Source organism: Mustela erminea, chromosome X (genome assembly GCF_009829155.1).
Source record: "Mustela erminea isolate mMusErm1 chromosome X, mMusErm1.Pri, whole genome shotgun sequence".
NCBI lineage: Eukaryota > Metazoa > Chordata > Mammalia > Carnivora > Mustelidae > Mustela > Mustela erminea.
Genome location: NC_045635.1, coordinates 99,767,785 through 99,787,834, shown reverse-complemented (window position 1 = coordinate 99,787,834; position 20,050 = coordinate 99,767,785). Strand labels below are relative to the sequence as shown.

General features: G+C 49.8%; 1 protein-coding gene across 1 annotated transcript; it reads right to left on the bottom strand.

Annotated features, from left to right (window-relative positions):
- Positions 1-11,835: 11,835 nt before the first annotated feature.
- On the bottom strand, positions 11,836-13,916 carry SOWAHD (sosondowah ankyrin repeat domain family member D). The gene is made up of 2 exons (XM_032331455.1): positions 13,653-13,916; positions 11,836-13,456 (listed from the first exon to the last, which is right to left on the bottom strand). The coding sequence occupies exons 1-2, from the start codon at positions 13,788-13,790 to the stop codon at positions 12,410-12,412; spliced, it is 1,185 nt and encodes a 394-aa protein (XP_032187346.1). The 5' UTR covers positions 13,791-13,916; the 3' UTR covers positions 11,836-12,409.
- Between the last annotated feature and the right edge of the window lie 6,134 nt (positions 13,917-20,050).

Below are 20,050 nucleotides of genomic sequence, written 5' to 3'. Positions count from 1 at the left end.
ACACATTGCTCTAGGAACAGACGTCAGTCCTACAGGTGTCTCTCTGTCCTTGAGGTTGAGACAAGCGTCAGATATGAAATGGATCGACCAAAAGCATTATACAAAATGAACACTCATATTTCTTTTTTTTTTTTTAAAGATTTTATTTATTTATTTGAGAGAGAGACAGTGAGAGAGAGCATGAGCGAGGAGAAGGTCAGAGGGAGAAGCAGACTCCCCATGGAGCTGGGAGCCCGATGCGGGACTCGATCCCGGGACTCTGGGATCATGACCTGAGCCGAAGGCAGTCGTCCAACCAACTGAGCCACCCAGGCGTCCCAGAACACTCATATTTCTGTACTGGGTACTAGGATACAAGGATAAATAAGAGTGGATACTTTTCTTTCCTTACTTGTTCAGTAACTCCATGTGCTGAATGAAGCATGTACACAACAAGGGAAAGCATATAAGGCTATCAGCTAATCTTTCAGCAGAAACTTAGCAGGCCAGAAGAAAGTGGCATGATATATTCTAAGCACTGAAAGGAGCAACCTACAACGAAGAATACTCTACCCGGCAAGGTTATCATTCAGAGTTAAAGGAGAGATGGAGTTTCTGAGACAAAAGTTAATGGTGTGCCTGGGTTGGCTGGATCAGTCTGGGTGTGACTCTTGGTTTCAGCTCATGTCATGATCTCAGGGTGGTGAGATCAAGCCCCTCATCAGGCTCCCTGCTCATCAAGGGTTAGATGAGATTAGCTTGAGATTCTTTCCTCTCCCTCTTCCGCCTTTCTGCCCCCACTCCTTCTTCTCTCTCTCATTCTAAAATAAATAAATAAATAAATAATCTTAAAAAAAAAAAAAAGGTTAAAGGAGCTCCTCACCACCAAACCAGCCTTCCAAGAACTGTTAAAGCGTCTTTAAGCAGAAAAGAAAAGGACATAGCTAGAAGTAAGAAAATCATGAAAAAAACTTCACTGGTAAAAGCTAATATGTAGTAAAGGTAGTATAGATCAGCCACTTATAAAGCTCATATGAATATTAAAAGACAAAAGTAATAAAGTTAATTACATCTCAAAAATTAATTCAGGGATTCACAAAAAGATGTAAAATATGACAGCATATACGTAAAACGTGGAGAAGGAGGAGTAAAAATGTAGTGCTTCTAGAATGTGTTTGAACTTAAGTGACCATCAACTTAATACAGACAAATCAAAGAGGAAATCAAGCCATATCTGGAGGCAAATGAAAATGGAAACACAGCAGTTCAAAATCTTTGGGACATAGGAAGAGCAGTCCTAAGAGGGAAGTTTATAGCAATATAAGCTTACCTCAAGAAACAAACAAACAAAAGTCTTTAATAAACGATCTAACCTTACACCCAAAGGAACTAGAAAAAGGTACAAAACCCAAAGTTGGTAGGAGGAAGATAATAATGAGAAGGGAAATAGATAAAATAGAGACAAAAAAAAAAAGCCCACAGTAGAAAAGTTCAGTAAAACCAAGAGCTGGTTCTTTGAAAAGATGAACAGAATTGGTAATCTCTTAGCCAGACCCATAGAGGAAAAAAAAGGGGGGGAGGTTTCTAATAAACAAAATCAGAAATGAAAGAGAAGCAACAACTGACATCAAGGAAATACAAAGAATTATAGGACGCTACCAGGAAAATTATAAGCCAATAAGTTGGACAACCAGGAAGAAATGGATAAATTCCTAGAAACAAACAGTCTTCTGGGACTGAATAAGGAAGAAATAAAAAATCCAAACAGACCAATTAGTAGTAACAAAATTCGACTGGTAATCAAAAACCTTCCAGCAAATGAAAGTCCAGGACCAACTGGCTTCACTGGTGAATTCTACCAAACATGTAAACAAGAGTTAATAGCTATCCTTCTCAAACTATTCCAAAAAAGAGAAGAGGAAGGAAAGCTTCCAAATTCATTCTATGAAGCCAGCATTACCCAAAAACCAAAATCAAACAAAAAAAAATTACAGGCAAATATCCCTGATGTACATAGATACAAAAATCCTCCACAATTATTAGCAAACTGGATTTAACAATACATTAGAAAAACTATTCACCGTGGTCAAGTGCAGTTTATTCCAGGAGTGCAAGGGATCATTCATTCAATATCTCCAAATCAATCCACATGATAGAGCACATTGGCAAAATGAAGGACAAAACTCACAAGATCATCTCAGTAGATGCAGAAAGAGCATATGACAAAATTCAGCATCTATTCATGATAAAAACTCTTGACAAAGTGAATTTATAGGGAACATACATACCTCAGCATGATAAAGGCCATACACGACAAACCTACAACTAACATCATGTTCAATGGTGAAAAGCTGAAAGTATTTCCCCTAAGATCAAGAGAAGACTAGAATGTCCATTTATTACCACTTTTATCCAGCGCAGCACTGGACATCCTAGTCACAGCAATCAGACATAAAAAGCATTGAAATCGGTAAAGAAGAAGTAAAGGAGCACCTGGGTGGCCCGGTGGGTTAAGCATTCTGACTGCTGATTTTGGCTCAGGTACAATCTCAGGGTTAGGAGATCAAGCCCCGTGTTGGGCTCTGTGCTGGCTGTGGAGCCTGCTTGGGATTCTCTCTCTCCCTCTCCTTCTGCCCCTCCCCAGTCCATGCATGTGTGCTCTCTCTCTCTCTCTATCAAATAAATAAATAAAATGTTTTATAAAAAAAGATTCTCTCCCTCTCCCTCTGCCCCTACCTCCCATTCTATCCCTCTCTCTCTCTCAAATAAATAAATAAATACATCTTTAATAAAAACAGCAGTAATCTCTTAGACATCAACCTTAGCAACATTTTTTTAGATCTGTCTCCTCAGACAAGGGAAACAAAAGCAAACATAAATCATTGCGACTACAGCGGGGTACGCTTTTGCACAGTGAAGGAAACCATCAAGAAAACAAAAAGGCGGGGCGCCTGGGTGGCTCAGTGGGTTAAGCCGCTGCCTTCAGCTCAGGTCATGATCTCGGGGTCCTGGGATCGAGTTCCGCATCGGGCTCTCTGCTTAGCAGGGAGCCTGCTTCTCTCTCTCTCTCTCTCTCTCTGCTTGCCTCTCCATCTACTGTCAAATAAATAAATAAAATCTTTTAAAAAAAAAAAGAAAACAAAAAGGCAACCTACTGAATGCGAGAACATATTTGCAAATGATACAGCTGATAAGGCGTTCATATCCAAAATATATAAAGAACTCCTGCAACTCAACACTAAGAAACAAAACAAAACAAAACAAATAATCTGATTAAAAAATGCCAATGGGCCTGAATAGGCATTTTTCCAGAGAAGGCATCCAGGTAGCCAGCTCAACATCACTCGGCATCAGGGAAATGCAAATCAAAACCGCAAAGCGATATCACCTTCCACCAGTCGGAGGGGCTAGGATCAAAAAGGCAAGAAGTCCCAGGTGTTGAGGATGTGGAGGAAAGGGAATCCTTGTGCGCTGTTGGTGGGAACGCAAACTGGTGCAGCCGCTGTGGAAAACAGCATGGAGGTTTCCTCAAAACATTAATAACACAAATATCATATGATCCAGTAATCCTACTGCTCATTATTTCAAAGACATTGAAAACACTAATTCAAAAAGATCTATGCACACCTATATTTATTGCAGTGTTATTTATGATAGCCAAGATATGGAAGCAACTTAAGTGTCCGTCCGTAGAAGAGATTGTGGTATATATATGCAATGGAATCATAGCCTTGAAAAAGAATGAAATCTTGCCATTCATAACACTGTGGATGGACCTAGAGGGTATTATGCCACGTGAAGTAAGTCAGTGAAAAACAAATATCATAGGATTTCACTTATATGTGGAATCTGGAAAACAAAAGAACAGGGGCACCTGGGTGGCTCAGTCAGTTGAGTGTCTGCCCTTGGCTTGGATCATGATCCCAGGGTCCTAGGATCGAGCCCTGCATCGGGGCTCCCTGCTTGGTGGGGAGTCTGCTTCTCCTTCTCCCACTCCCCCTGCTCATGCTCTCTCGCCTCTCTCAAATAAGTAAATAAAATCTTTTTTAAAAAAACAAAAGAACAAACAAATCATTAACAGACTCATAAACACAGATAACAAAAATGGTGGTTACCAGAGGGGAAGGGATGGAGGGACAGAGAAAACAGGTGAAGAAGATTAAGAGGTACAAGCTTTTGGGGTGCCTGGCTGGCTCAGTCGGTAGAGCACGTGACTCTTCGTCTCCGGGCTGTGAATTAGCCCCACATTGGGCATGGAGCCTACTTAAAAAAAATAAAAGAGGGACAAACTTTCAGTTATAAAATAAATAAATCACAGGGATGAAAAATACAGCACAGGGAATATAATCAGTAATATTATAATAATTTCATATAGCCAACAAATGATAACCACAGTTCTCATGATCACTTCTCATTTTGTAAGGTATATAATTGTGAAATTACTATATTGTACACTTAAATCTAATATTGTATGTCAATTGTACTTCCGTTTATTTTTACTTATTTATTTTAAAGATTTTTATTTTATTTATTTGACAGACAGAGATCCCAAGTAGGCAGAGAGGCAGGCAGAGAGACAGGGGGGAAGCAGGCTCCCTGCCGGGCAGAGAGCCCAATGCAGGGCTGCATCCCAGGACCCTGGGATCATTAACTGAGCCGAAGGCAGAGGTTTTAACCCACTGAGCCACCCAGGCACCCCTGTACTTCAGTTTAAAAAAATAAAGTATAGAGGCCCCTTGGTGGCTCAGTCAGTTGAGCATCCAACTCCTGATTTCAACTCAGGTCATGATCCCATGATCAGCGTTATGATCTCAGGGTCATGAGATCGAGCCCAGCCTCTGGCTCCATGCTCAGTGGAAAGTTTGCTTGAGAGTCTCTCTCCCTCTCCCTCTGCCACACCCCTGCAACTCATGTGTGTGCTCTCTCTCTCTCTAAAATAAAAAAAATAAATCTTTTAAAAAATGAAATGTATGGTTTAGTGGTTTTTGGTATATTTACAGCTATGTGCAACCATTACCAAAGTCAATTTAAAATTTTTAAAAAGTTTTAAAAGTTTTATTTATTTAATTAATCTCTATCCCCAACATGGGACTAGAACTTACCATCCTGAGATCAAGGGTTGCACCAAATCCAAAGTGTGTGTGCCCGGGGCGTGGGGTCCCCACACTAACAACAAGGAGAAACTGTCTGACACCAGCTGGGTATCCTGCAATGTAACTCAATTTCACTTAATTCTGACTCTAACCTCCTCGAGATAGCAACGGATTCCACAGGCTGTGGACGGAGTCCTACAAGACGGGCCCCCTCCCCTGCCAACTCTAGATGCTAATCATAAACCCAGGTGTCACCTGCGCATCTGATGGACCCGCTGTCGATTGCAGGTTCCAGTGCCCCTTTCTGGGGGTTCGATTAATTTGCTGAAGCAGCCCACAGAAATCAGAGAAACATTTTACCTACTAGACCCCCAGTTTATTATAAAAAGCTATAACTTAGGAAAAGACAGATGGAAGAGATGCACAGGGCAAGGCACAAGGAAGGGGCTAAGAGCTCCCATGCCCTCCAGGGTGCCACTCACCCAGCACCTCCTTGTGTTTACCAGCCCAGAAGCTCTTAGAACCTTGTCCTTTTGGGTCTTTGTGGAGGTTTCATTACGTAGTCACAGTTGATTCAATCACTGGCCATTGACCATTGACTCAACCTCCAGGCTCTCTTCCCGCCCTGGAGGTTTGGGGGAGGTACTGAAAGTTCCATTCCTATAATCACATGGTTGATTCCCCTGGCAAGCAGCCCCCATCTTAAGGGCTTTCCAGGGGCGCCTGGGTGGCTCAGTGGGTTAAGCGTCTGCCTTCGGCTCAGGTCATGATCCCAGGGTTCTGGGATTGAGTCCCGAGTGGGGCTCTCTGCGGGGAGCCTGCTTCTCCCTATGCTCTTGCCACTCGCTCTGCTTGTTCTGTCTGTCTCTCTCTCTCAAACAAAGGGATAAAATCTTAAAAAAGGGGGAGGGGCTTGCCAAAAGTCACCTGTTTAACATAATGAAAGACACAAAGCTCACTCTTACCACAGGAAATTCCAAGGCTTTTAGGAGCTCTGTGCCTTGGAACAGGGTCAGAAACTAAATATATATTTATTATAAATCACAATATCACATATGGTGGCTCTGCGTTTAACTGTCTGAGGAACTGCTTTCGAGAGTGGCTACCCGTCGTTTTATACCCGTACCCGCAGAGTCTGAAGGTTCTCATTTCTCTGCGTCCTTGCCCAGGGCTTGTTATAGTGTGACTTTTTGATTACAGCCACCCTAGTGGATAGAAAGTGTCATTCCAGGTTTCACTTGCATTTCCCTAATGACTAATGATGTCAGAGCACCTGGCCGGCTCAGTCGGTAGAACATGCTGACTTTTGATCTCAGGGTCCTGAGTTCAAGCCCCACTTTGGGCCTAGAGCTTGCTTAAAGAAACAAAGAACAGGGACACCTGGCTGGCTCAGTCCGTTAAGCTTCTGAGTCTTGATTTTGGCTCAGGTCATGATCTCAGGGTCATGGGGGCGCCTGCTTAAGATTCTCTTTTGCGTGATCTCTGCCCCTCCTTCCCAAAACAAAACAAAACGAAGTCCCAAGGACTAATTATGTTGAGCTTCTTTTCATGGGCTTGTTGGAGACTTGCATATATACCTTTGGAGAAATGTCTGTTCAAGTCCTTTGCCCATTTGTAAGGCAGGTCGTTTATATGTTTTTTTGTGGTTGAGTTTAGGATTCTTTATATATTCTGGATACTGGACCCTTATGAGATATTCGCTTGCAAATATTTTCTGCTGTTCTTGGGGTGTCTTTTAAAAAATTTTTATTTATTTGACAGAGACACAGAGAGAGAGGGAACACAAGCAAAGGCGGTGGGAGAGGGAGAAGCAGGCTCCCCGCAGAGCAGGGAGCCTGATGTGGGGCTCGATCCCAGGACCCTGGAATCATGACCTGAGCTGAAGGCAGCCGCTTAACAATTGAGCCACCCAGGCACCCCTGTGGGGTGTCTTTTTACTTTTCCACTAGTTGTCCCTTTGAGGCCCGAAAGTCTTTAATTTTGATGAAGTCCCATTTCTCTATTTCTTGTTTTATTTCTTGTGCTCTTGAGTTCAAATCTATGATTTCATTGCCAATCGATATTCATTGAGTACCTTCCATCTACAGGAACTAGGGATACTGTGGTAAATAAGACAGACTTGGTCCCTGTCCTCATGGAACATCAGGCTCGTGGTGGCAGGGGAGAGAGTAGTCTGCTAACTGCTGGCACGATTTCCTCCAGTGTAATAAAGACTATGAAAAGGGGCAAAATGAGTGAGGTGTTAACATAGGCCGAGGAGCAAGGAAGTCCTCCCCAAGGTGGTGGCTAACATCTGAAGGATGAGCAGGAGTGGGCCAGGTGAGGAGAGCAAGGAATAGAGGGAAACGTGTTTCTGGAGAGGGAACCGCATGTCAGAATCCCAGCGCTCAGAAGAACGTGGCTCTTCAAAGGATCATCGAGGATGACTGTGTGGCTGGAGCAGAGGGAGAGAGGGAAAAGGGTGGGAAGGGGAGAGGGAGAAAAGGACTTGGGGAGGGAACATAGAGCAAGAAGAAAGGTTTGCTGAGACTTCAAGCCGGTAAACGCCGGCAGTCAAAGCTGTAGGAGGTCGTGGGAGACTTAGAGAAGGAAGTTTCAAGGAGTAGCCAACATTGGCCTGTGAGGCCAAGAACAAGATAACGACTTGCCTTTGGCAGCTGGAAGGGGGGTGTCATCCCTGGAGATGCTCGTGGAAGCACTCACGTTGGAATGAGGGTGACAGAAAGCAGAATGCAGAGCGCTGAGGAGAGATGACGAGGTGAGGAGACAGAGAAACGGAGGGGAGGAGACGTCTCCTTGGAGAGGCTTGGCTGTGACCAGGAGAGGGAGAGCCATGAGCCTGAGCCGGAAGGTGGGGGGAATGGGAGTGACTTAAGCCTGTTTGTCCCCCCAGGAGCCTGGCTCCTTAATAAGTGTTTATGACACTGAACCACACTGATGGGGAGCTTGCAGGTACTGGAGAGGGACAGCTGGGAGCCTTAAGCCCTGGGAGGAGCCCGTGCGGAGAGCTGGTGTCCCATCCCCAGAGGAGACAGGCATCGCCTTCCTTCGAATGAGCAGAAATAGGAAGGAGGTGTTTGGAGGCCCGGTGTGGAATGGTGGGTAGGGGGACGGAAGGGGACACTCGTGTAGGTAATAGGGTCAGCAGACGAAGGACTTGCAGGCTTTTATTCTCTTCAGAGGTCTTCGGGTTTAGCCCTGACTCCGGTTTATGTCTTTATCCAGAAACCGCATCTCACCTACTTTGCGTTTGGTGGGCCCTTCCTAACTCGCTGCTTTGACTTCTGTGGGCCCCAGGGAACAAGCCCGCTCAGCTTGCTACGATTCTAAGGCCCGAGTATGTCGAGTATGTCGGCTGCAGATAACGTCAGCAGAGGAAGCAACATCTCCTGCAATCGGGGCGCACGCACTTTCGAGAGAGGTTAGCAGGGGTAGCCACAAGCGCTTTCCCAGATCACCCTCGCCGAGAAACCAGCTTGCCCACAACGGGGCGCTACACGCCTCTGCATTCCTCCAAGTGGCGGCCCGTTTTCTCTGCAGCGCACCGGGGCTGCGTCTGTGTGATGGCTAACCCTCTGAGCCCGGCCAGGGAGACTGGATGGGTTCCCTCTCACTGGTGAGGAAAGCACGACTCGGAGGGATGAGGGACCCGTAGTGGGCACTTGACCCCGGTCAGGCCGAGTGCCGTGCCCCCCGGTGGTTTTGAACCTTGATCCGGGGGTCACCGTGTGCTACCATCTGTTCACCTGGGCCTTTGCCACTTTTACACCTGGGGCCTCAAGGTAAGCTTCGTAGAGGCAAATTCTAGGGTGGAAACAAAAAGTTTGAAAGCCAGTGCTCTCCACAGGGTTCTTGGAACTTCTCAGCTGAAGCCTGACTTTTCTCGAAGCATTTGGCCACAAACCTTTGCTTGTGTGATACTCCAACCCCCGACCCCCCAACCCCCGCTGTCACCATGCTCCCTGACACATCCATCCTCCTCCACATGACTGCCAGAGGGACTCCTCTAGAATCCCATCAGGTTTCTCCTCTGCTCGGAAACCTTCTGTGGCTCCTGGCTACCTTTAGGTTAAAATTTCTGTGCCTCTTTCGGCATGATCTACGAGGCCCTTAGTAATCTGAGATCATCCACTTCTCCAGCTTTGCCCTTAATCACTCCCCAGCTCCCACCTTCCTGCCTAACCGGCTGACTTACATTTCCTGGTACCTGCTCTCTTCTTCCAGAAGTCCTCCTGTCCGTCCTCCCGTCCTCCCAGAGACTCTGCCAGGAGCCTCCCCCGCTCCACCGACCAACTCCCACTCACCCCTGGAGCCTCAGATCAGACCTTACCTTCCTCTCTGGAAAGCCTTCCCTTTATCTTTGGCCTGGGTCAGGCCCCGCCCTGGTGCAGCACTGCGCCCCTCCCCCAGCTGCCAGGCTCACCTGCCACAGCCCTGCTTCTGTCACTTTTTCTTGTCCCTTGCTCCACTAGAACGCAGATTTGCATTATCTGCCTAACTCCGTTTCGCTCCCCTGGAAAGCAGTTTCTTAGGGAATTTGTTCTTTCTCTTGGGGTGAGCATACCAGTCTTGCCTCAAAAAGCATACCAGAAATGCCAATGGCTTGATGTTAGGCATGGAGAGTTTTCAGCATGGGAGTTTGTCCCCTGCAGCCAAACCTCAATTTTACATGGAGGAGGTAGGCTAGGGACTATCACATGATGAGAACAATCTGTGGGAAGAAGAGCTGACTGCAGGAGAAATGAAGGAAAGCGCTTTCAGACCTTCCAGCTGACTTGGTTTTCTCGTTGGAAAAAGCAGGGCTGATGCCTGTCTCCGGTCCCCAGATCTGCTAATAGTTAAGATGTTTAGGTTCAGACTTTTCCCATGAAGAGGAGACCGCCGTTCTAAGTGTCCTTTGAATGGCGGGCAAAGGGACAAGCCACTCTTCCCTCCAAGCCAGGAGCCCGCAGACCCAGCCATTTGGCAGGAAGGCCCTGTCCCAGCAGTCTCCGCCAAGCCCCACCAGCCTGGGCAGCTGTCAAGGGCGACTGGGCGTGGGGGTGGGGGGGGGGAGGCGGGGAGCCAGGAGGACTGGGGAGGGCAGGGCGCCTGGGTGGCTCAGTTGGGCAAGCTTAAGCATCTGACTTCCAATCAGGTCTGACTTCCAATCAGGTCCCGATCTTGGGGTCCAGGGATGGAGCCCTGCTCAGCGGGGAGTCTGCTCATCCCTCTCCCTCGCCCCTCCCCTCTGGCTCATGCTTACTCTCTCTCAAATAATGCTTAAAAAAAAAAACACTATAGGGGCGCCTGAGTGGCTCAGTGGGTTAAAGCCTCTGCCTTCGGTTCAGGTCATGATCCCAGGGTCCTGGGATCGGGCCCCGCATCAGCGCTCTCTGCTCAGCAGGGAGCCTGCTTCCTCCTCTCTCTCGGCCTGCCTCTCTGTCTACTTATGATCTCTGAGTGTCAAATAAATAAATAAAATCTTTTGAAAAAACACTATAAAATGGGCACAGGGATGGAGGGAGTTATGCCAAACGCTAATGCCAACCGCCAGAATGCAGGAACCTTTCTCCCTCCCCCTTTCAAACACTGAAGAAGTTCATTGAGAAGGAAAAGTCATTGCTATGTCACACTGTGTAAATTTGTTTTAAGGTGTAGTTCCTAGAAACATGTGACGGGCTGAAAACATTGATAGGGAAGGTGTGCACCGTTTCATGGATGAGAAGAAACTAATGGGTAATTAAGGGAAGGTCGGAACATTTCGAGCACAGAGGCGGGAATAGAGGGGGCAAATGGGACCGCCAGGCAGAGATGGAAACCTGTATGGATGAGCCCAGGGTAGTGTTTCTAGGCTTTCTGTGTTCTGTGATGACTGTTTCTTCCTGGTGGGATGGGAGGGCTGGGGATACAACAGTCCATTGCAAGCATGGCCCAAGCTTCTAGGGCTACTGCACTATTTTGAAAATGCATTGCTCTCTGGAGCACCTGGGTGGCTCAGTCGATTAAGCGTCTGCATTTGGCTCAGGTCATGATCCCAGGGTCCTGGGATCGAGCCCCGATCTGGGCTTCCTGCTCAGGAATCTGCTCCTCCCCCTGCCAAGTCTCTCTCTCTTGCTCATACTCTCTCTCAAGTAAATAAATAAAATCTAAAAAAAAAAAAAAGAAGAAGAAGAAGAAGAAAGAAAAAGAAAATGCACTGTTCCCTAAGGCAGCATGAATCCCTAGCCACCAACTGCTTTCCCTCTTTTCAGCCAAAGTCAACCCTCATGTATTCTATCCGTTTCATACAATCTCTGAATGGGAGCCAGTTTCCAAACTACAACTTATATATTAGTTGTAATTAAAAAGCAATGCCCAGTATTAAAGCCCTATCTTGGAAAAAGCGTCCTTGGGTGTGTCTCACAGGAGGGCAGAAGTCAAGGTAAATTATACAACTCACCACAAAACATCAGAAATGTACATTTGGAGATTTTTCCCTTTTACCACCCCTCTGCCCCCTACAGACAATTTGTCTAGGATGAGACTTGTGCTGGAAGCGGGACCTAATTGTCTAAAAGAGCCCAGGAGAAAGGCAAACCGTGTGTCTCTACTCAGAGCCAAGGTGAATGCAGCTCCTTCCAGCACGCCGCTTTGCCCGCTGTGGGAACGAGGTCCAGAGCCACCCCTACCACTAGCTCATGGCCATGGGTTGGTGAACTCTTCCCGAGAATGTAGGAAGCTTCCGACACTTAGTGGTTAATGAAAGAAAAAAAAAAAAAGTCACTCAAAGGACAGCTTTGTCATGTGAAAAGAAAAATACCGCGCTTTAATATGCTTAAGAAGGCATCCGAGGTACATTAGGGAAAAAACCGGTAAATCCTGGACGTCTCAGGAGCAGGGTGGGGGAAAGGGTGACTCTGCCCGCAGCAGGAGCAGAGGCAAGCCTACAGGCAGGCGCGCCCCCTCCCTATCCGTGCTCTCCAGTCTTAAGTCATTCTTCTAGCAAGTGCTTCCCAGTACACCCGGAGCTTCGGCCTGCCCAGAAACGGCTCCTGGAAGCGCAACTTTTCCTCTCCCAAGCAGGACCATCCTCCTACCCTAACAGTGCCCTAGTTTTGGGACTCGGCCCCAGGACAACTGGGTCTTTGCTCTCTCTCGGTGAGGGTGTCCCGATCCCCAGCTCTCCTGGCCGGTGGCTGTAGGAGACCTGGGACAGGTACGCGTAACAAACCTGGAGGTGGTCCGCTGCTTGCAGGCAAGGCGCACTCCGCTGCGGCCGGAGCTGCCGCGCCTTCGGGTGGGGCCCGAGACCACCCGCGACCGAGGCCTCGACCGCAGCGTCACGGTCCCTCCGCACTCTTCAGTCTCTGTCGCCCTCAACGGTCCTGGAAGAAGGGGAACATTTGGCGGAGAAGGCCCTGAATTTGGACCACCCGGCTGCCTGTATAGTTCTTCTCCTTGCAAGGCGACGCCGCCGCTCTCGCCGGGGTCTCCATGGAGCTCGTGCCCACCCAGCTCGGGGTCCGTCGCGGCGCCCACGCGGCGCCGCCGCTGCTGTTGTTGTTGGCGTTGATACGCTCGCAGCCGCCCGCCGTCTCCCAGTCCTCGGCCCCCGAGAGCTCCCGCAGGCTCTGGGGCGCGTCGGGCCGCAGGTAGTGACAGGCCCGGTGGCCGCTGTAGTCGCGGCGCGAGGGGTCGGCCCCCAAGGCGCCCACCAGCACCTTGATGACCATGTCGTGGCCCTGCAGGGCCGCCAGGTGGAGGGGTGTGAGACCGCCGCTGCCCGAGGCGCTCACGTCGAGCTGCAGCCCCCGGCGCTGGGCGAAGTCGTGCACCAGGATGAGCTCCTCGTGGCACCCGTGCTTGGCCAACCAGTGCAGCACCGTGTAGCCCGTGATCGGGTCGCACCTCAGCAACAGGGCGGGCTCGGCTTCCAGCTGCTCCCACAGCACCTCTAGGCGGCCCTCGGCGGCCGCCAGTATCCACGCGTGCTCGTGGGGCTCCAGGCACAGCCCGCCGCCGCCCGGCCCGTTCGGCCCGTTGGGCCCGGCCGGGGACGGCTCCTCTGCGCGCTCCTCCGACGGCCAGCCGGCGGGGGCCGCCCCCTGCAGCCCCAGCAGCTCCCGCAGCGCTCCCCGCCGGCGGCCGGAGCCCGCTGCCGGGAGTAGCATTGAGCCGTGGAGGAGGGGGTCCCGGGAGGCGGCGGCGTGGCCCCGGTACCTGCCCAGGGTGGCGGGGTCCACTTTCCAGGGGCGGAGCTGCGGGGCGCTCCTGGGGCTCAGCGCGGTGGCGGCGAGGGAGGCCTTGGGCCCCGGGTTCGCGGTCCCTCGGGGCTCGGCCATGGTCCTGCCGCTGCTGCCGCGGCGCTTCCAGGGTCGAGCGTTCGCTGCCCTTCCCGGGCCCCTCCGGGAGAGGAACTGGCGCTGGCGTTGGGGAAGGAAGCGGCTTGAGCAATTGGGCTCGGAGGGAGGGAGTAAAGGCGGGGAGGGAGAAGGAGGGAGAGACCCGGCGAGCCGAGGGAGGGCCCCGGCGCGGAAGGTGAGGGGCATGGAAGGGTGGGAGCTCCGAGCCGAGTCCCCGGGGCCAGCCCCCCTAGCGCCCCGCGGGGACCGACGCTACCTCCGCGTTCCCGGGTCGCGGGCGGCCCCGCCCCAAACGGCCAGGTGAGCCCCGCCTCCCTGACCGCGCGCGACGGTGTGGCAGGCGCGGGTGGGGGCGAGCGGGTCCCGAGCGCCCCAGGGCCGGGCTTCTCAGCATCCCCGCAGCTGCCGGGGTGAAGAGGCTCCAGGGCGCCCCCTCCCCGGCGGGCAGCCAAGGCCTCCGGGAGTGCGATCCTTGAGCTCCAGGGCGCTGGCTCCCCGCCCCCTTCCTTCGCCCTTCCTCTTATCTCCTGCACTTTGTCCCCGAGCAGCCTTTGTCCCGCCCCCAGCGTTCCGCCAGGCGGCTTGGGACTCGGGCTCCGGTGCCTTGTCCTTTGTATGGCCTTGACCCTCCCCACAGATCCTGGAGTCGCCCGGGATTCCAGCAGATGGACCTGAGACAAGGGGCCAGGCGGAAGCTATTGGGGGGGACTGGGAAAGGGTACTGGAAAGGGTCTTCGCTTCTTTCGCGCGGGTCCCCGCTCAGCCCTCTGCCCTCTTCTCCTCTTTAACCCTTTCCCCATTTGGCTCGAAGAAGCTGGCACAGGTGAATCCGCTGCCACGGGAATGCTTAGCCCTCTTCAGCCCTCAGCAGGCATGTGTCCCACTTGACTCCGTGAGGATATTTTACCTTATCCTGAGGGTGGCCTTCTCTTTGCTCTTCCCTTCCCTCAGTACTCAGTAATGTAGTTCTTGCCTCCTGTCCCAACCACGATAGGGAACTCAGTTAGTGAGTGCCAGGGACCCTCGCAGAAGATTCTCGAGTCAGAGAGGGACACAGCCGTGATTAAGGTGGTGTTTAGGAAGAGGACTCTGGGAGAGGCAGACAAGAAGCCAGGATACTGTTCCAACAGTCTAGGCCAAAGGCTATAGGAGTTCAAGCCAAGTTAGCCCACTCGGCTGGGCCCAAGTGTGACAGAAGCTATCAGAGACTTTCCTCCTTAGCCCTCAAATATTTTGACCTAAATATCTTGAGATTTCCTTCATGACAGCCTATGCATTTGTAATTAATATTTGAACATTTTATTTTTTTTTAAAGATTTTATTTATTTATTTGACAGAGAGACAGTGAGAGAGGGAACACAAGCAGGGGGAGTGGGAGAGGGAGAAGCAGGCTTCCCACTGAGCAAGAAGCCGGATGTGGGGCTCAATCCCAGGACCCTGGGATCTTGACCTGAGCCAAAGGCAGATGCTTAACGACTGAGCCACCCAGGTGCCCCTGTTTGAACACTCATTGTGGACCAGACCCTATGCTAGATGCTTTATATATATGTTAACACTTTCCATTCTCCCCGCTAAGTATTATTGCTGTCTCCAGAGAGGTTTAGTCCACTTGCTCAAGGTCACCCAGCAGGAAGTGGCAGAGCAGGTCTGTGCGACACCATAGCCTCTGTTCTGGCACTGAGGGAGCCGGAGGGACTGGCATTCATTCACTCAAGCCAGGCTTATCAAGTGCAGATCACTCACACAAGCCCCAAATTCCAGCACAAGGGAGGGACTCTCCCCGACCTGAGCATATCTTGAAGTTGCCCTCCTCTTCTAGAATGTCGTCCCTCAGAGCTTCTGTCTATGGAAGTTCTCCCCATCCTTCAAGGTTGGCCTCAGCTCCCACCTTCTCCAGTGTGACTCCTCCAGCCCAGAGTGATCGCTCTCCCTCTGTTTCCCTCTGTTTCTCCCAGCCCAGCTGCTTGTCTTCCTTCTCCAGCCCCCAGCACAGACTGCCCTATGTCTTGTGGCTCTTCCCTTACTCTGACATGCCAGCTCGACTCTCAACTCTTGGATAACTGTGTCATACTATCCTGGTGCCCCTGGTAGGTGCGGGAGAACTAGCTGTTGCCTTGCTCTGGTTTGGCCGCCTGGGAAGCCGTGATTGTGTGTGCATGTGAAGGGGGGCGCTGTGTGTTGGTGTGTTGGGGGGGGTGCATCTGCAGCCGCAGCGTCCAAGCCCATGCCCACATCCCTGCCTCAGACCTCACCCGCGGGACCCTGGAAACAGCTCCCTGATTGATTTCACTGGTTCATAAAAAAGAAGATAGGGATTGCATAGTTGTTTCCCTGAGCCAACTAGCCAAAGCCACCTCCTGGCCTTTGCTGACTCCTCAGCGACCAGGCCCAGGCCCAGCATGGGCCTCAAGCTTTCAGGCTTTCATTTTCAAAATGAACCCTGACTGACAAGCAGCTACTTCCGTTGCTCTGGAAACTCCCCTCCATAACCCCAAATTTGTAAACACCAAACCACACGCATGCATACACACTTCCAGAATATGCAAACAGCTGCAGCAATGTTTTTTTTTAATCAAAGTGCCAGCATGGAGAATGCAGGATGGAGGAATGCTTGGACTCTTAATTTTCCTCGCCACTGAGCAAGCAAGTCCCCTCCCTATCAGCACTAATAATATCTCTCGTTCCAGTGCAAAGACCGCGAAGGCGGTGGCCGGACCAGCACCACACACCTATAACGCACATGCCCTTGCTTAGCTCTGTTGCCAGAGACTCAAGCCCTGGTACCTCCCTAGGTCACCAGGTGCATACAAGGGTCCCCAAAGCCACCACACCCTGTCTCTATTCTGGTAGAGAGGGTCTCTGGAATTTCAGAGCTGGGTGTGGGGTAGAGGATGCGGAAGGCAGAAAGGACAGTACTGACCATCCCCCTCCAAAACGAAGATGCCCGTCACCTTGAAGTAGCTGTCCCCTCCCAAGGGAGTAGGTCAGAAGTCCCTCAAGCCCTTGGAAATAGCCTCCCCCAAAGGTACATGCAGCGTGTCTATTTGGGGTGGCTATTTGCATTTCAGATGCGATGCCTGTTGTTTCTTCCAAATAGCCTCTCTGATGTACTTATGGGTTCCTTTACAGATCCTGGACTATTTGAACTCAAACTTCACGTTTCGTTGGTCATTTCTTCATTTTTCAGATGTGGTTTAACTGTCAGAAAGGATGGCAGGAGGCAGAGAAGCTTACAGCCCAAGTGTTAGGCATACATTGAAACTCAGTCTCAGTGAAGAGAGGCTCGCGTATCTTATTAGAAGTCAGTGGGGAGCGACAACTGATCTGCAAAAATGTAATTTGCACGCAACTTATCAGGAACATGTTCCTGGGGGGAAGCCAAAGGCACATGCATCTTTGGTTCTCAGTGGCATTTGCCAGTGAGGCTTATGGATTTAGAACAATCCACGGCTGCAGAACAGGCAAGAGGGGAATATGTGAAATGTGGGAAGAAAAGTCCCTCAGCTTCTATAATCCTTGCTGATGGAGGGAACAGGAAACATTCTTGAGGTTCTAGATCGGGTCTAGATCTAAAATCGGGTTTCTTTCTTCCAGAAACCAGTGCTGATCTCATCATGTGACTCTCAATGAAGGAGAAAGCCATGAGAGAAAGCTCCTTTCCCACTGAGTGAAAGAATGTGTGGCTGTGTGTAAATGTGTGTGTGAGTGTATGCCTGAGTGTGTGTTCGTGTGTGTGCACACACTGCCAGGCGTAACTGTCTCTGGTTGTCATTTTCCCGTTTCCGAGTGTCAGGGCTTTACGTGAGGACACCCCTGGGAAAGGTTTAACGTTCTGAATACCTTTTCCTTGGCTGATAGAACAAATCACTTAAAAACACTTTAAAAACTCTTTCCTAGTATTGGAATTACTACCCCCCCCCAGTCCTTCAGTAAAGTGGCATGTACTTTCTAGAAAAACAGCTGTGAGCTTACTCCGGGAGTAGGGTAAGCTTGCAACAGGAGAAGGTGTTAGAACCGGGCTGACTTCGTGAACGATGGGACCAGGGATTTTTAAAATGGCTGAGGAGAAAGGGGCTTGCAGGGAGCAGAAAGAAATCTTTCCGCCCTGGTGCAAACAGGAAACTTCCTAAAACTTGGGCTGCCGGGCGCCTGGGTGGCTCAGTCATTTAAGCATCTGCCTTCAGCTCAGGTCATGATCCCAGGGTCCTGGGATCTAGCCCCTCATCAGATTCCCTGCTCAGCAAGGAATCTGCTTCTCCCTCTGCCTCTGCCCCTCCCCTCTGCTCATGCTCTTTCTCTCTCTCATAAATGAATAGAAAATCTTTTTTTTTTTTTGGAGGGATTGGCAAAGCAAGGTTTATTGAGTGATAGCGAAGTGATAGTTCAAAGCTCCCGAGGAGGAAGGGGACCCGAGAGGGTTGCCTTAAAAAAATAAAAAATCTTTAAAAAATTAGTAAATACTTAAAAAAAACACTCAGGCTGCAATAGCTTATCTGGATTCCACGTGTCAGGCATGGGCCCTGAAGTGTGACAAGAAAAAAAAATTCCAGGGCACATTATACTGCTCCTACTGTGACATCCACATATGTCACATCCCAGAAAGACCTGAAGCATTACCATGTGGAGACACACGAGGGCGCTCTAACCCACTAGCGCTCCAGCAAACCAGAAAGGTCTTCCAGATGTCAACCTGGGAGGAAAGAAGCATTTGCAGGTCCTTTGTCCATGTGGATTCAGGTTTTTACCCACGTGGCTCACCGTGGGTCCTTAAGTAGATGCGAAGAGGGAGGTGCTAGCATCAGGGCCTGTGGGGAGAAGGCCGGGGTGCCATCTTGAAGAGAATGGGCACAATCTGGAAAGAGAAGGAGGATGGTGAACAGAACAAAGTGAGGGGTAGGCTTCTGTAATATGTAAGGGTTGGAATAATAATCCCTTGTGGTTTTCAGAGTGCTTTCATCTTTCTTTCTTTCTTTGACAGAGATCACAATAGGCAGAGAGGCAGGCAGAGAGAGGGGGGAAGCAGGCTCTCCACTGAGCAGAGAACCCGATGTGGGACTCGATCCCAGGACCCCAGGATCACGACCCAAGGTGAAGGCAGAGGCTTTAACCCACTGAGCCACCCAGGCGGCCCTGCTTTCGAATTTCTTAATGATCACTTCGACCCAGGCAGCAAGACTGTGAGGTATGTGGCAAAGACAGTACTTAAATCCAATTCACACAGAAGACTGAGAAAGGTTAAGTGACCTGCCCAGAGTCACACAACTCAAAAGTGGTGGGACAGGGTCTGTGCTCCCTGACTCCATATCATGCTCCTTTCCTGGGATCTCTGGTGGGCCGAGGCAGCTGACAGCATCGTTCTGTAGTGCAGGAATGTTATGTGTGCTGCCTTCTGGCTTCTGTTTCTAATCCAGACAGCCCGTGCCGCAAATCACCCAATGGAGCCCTCCTTAGTAATAACGGTGACAGCTTCCTGCTGATCCTGAGTGCTTGGGTGCCTGGCAGGTCCTGTGCTAAGTATTAAACGTGTGAAATCATACATGAAAGCTCATAGCCGTCCTATTCCCAGCAGCCAAAAGCTCAAAACAATCCCAGTGTCCAACAGGTGAGTGGATAAACCAAATGTGGCAGATCCACGATGTGGAATATTATGTGGTCGTCACAAGGAATGAAATCATGACACATGCCACAACATGGAGGGACCCTGAAAACACGAGGCTAAGTGAAAGAAGCCAGGCACAAAAGACTGCATATTGTCTGATTCCCTTTATGCAAAATGTCCAGAAGAGGCAAATCCATAGAGACAGAAAGTAGGTCAGTGGTGGCTGAGGCTGGGGGGTGGGACGGAGACAGGAAAGGGCTATTGGGGATTGACTGCTGACGCGTGCAGGTTTCTTTCTGGGGTGTCCTGGGATCGAGTTCAGCGTCAGGCTCCCTGCCCAGTGGGGAGTCCACTTTTCCCTCTCCCTCTGCCCCTCCCCCTGCTTGTGCTCTCTCACCCTCTCTAAAATAAATAAATAAAATCCTTAAAAAAAAAAAACCAGACCTCAGATTAACGCTAATATAGCTATGCAAAGGTGTCATTCTGACCTTAGTTAATTTCAGCACTTTGCCTTGGGGCTGTCATAGATCAGAAAGATACCAGCCACAAACAGAAGGCAAATTCCACTGGCTGGGCTTACTACATCATGATTCTCATTTTTCAATTCCACCCACCAATTATGTACCGGTTTTTGATAAAAATTCAGCTGACAAAAGGTCACCTTTTCTGATGTCGATCACTTGTTCTTGCCAACCAGTCAGCATCCGTTGCGCTTTTGTGTTTTTAACAAATGTCTCCCAAACCCACAAAAACTCTACATTGGAAAGATTTTAAACCAGGGCAGAAAATTTCAGTCCCAGGTCTGTAAGTGTGCAGATACAAGAGGTTTTCTAGGTATGCAACTTAACGTCACTTTTGGTAATAAAACTACATAACAGTGAAAAACACATGTATCCCTTTTCCAAATGTTCTCTCAGTGTACTCTGTTTCCTTCCAAAGCGGTTACTTTTTCACCCATTGTTAAAATACCAATTAAAAAAAAATACCAATTTAAGGTGCGCCTGGGTGCCTCAGTGGGTTAAGCTGCTGCCTTCGGCTCAGGTCGTGATCTCGGG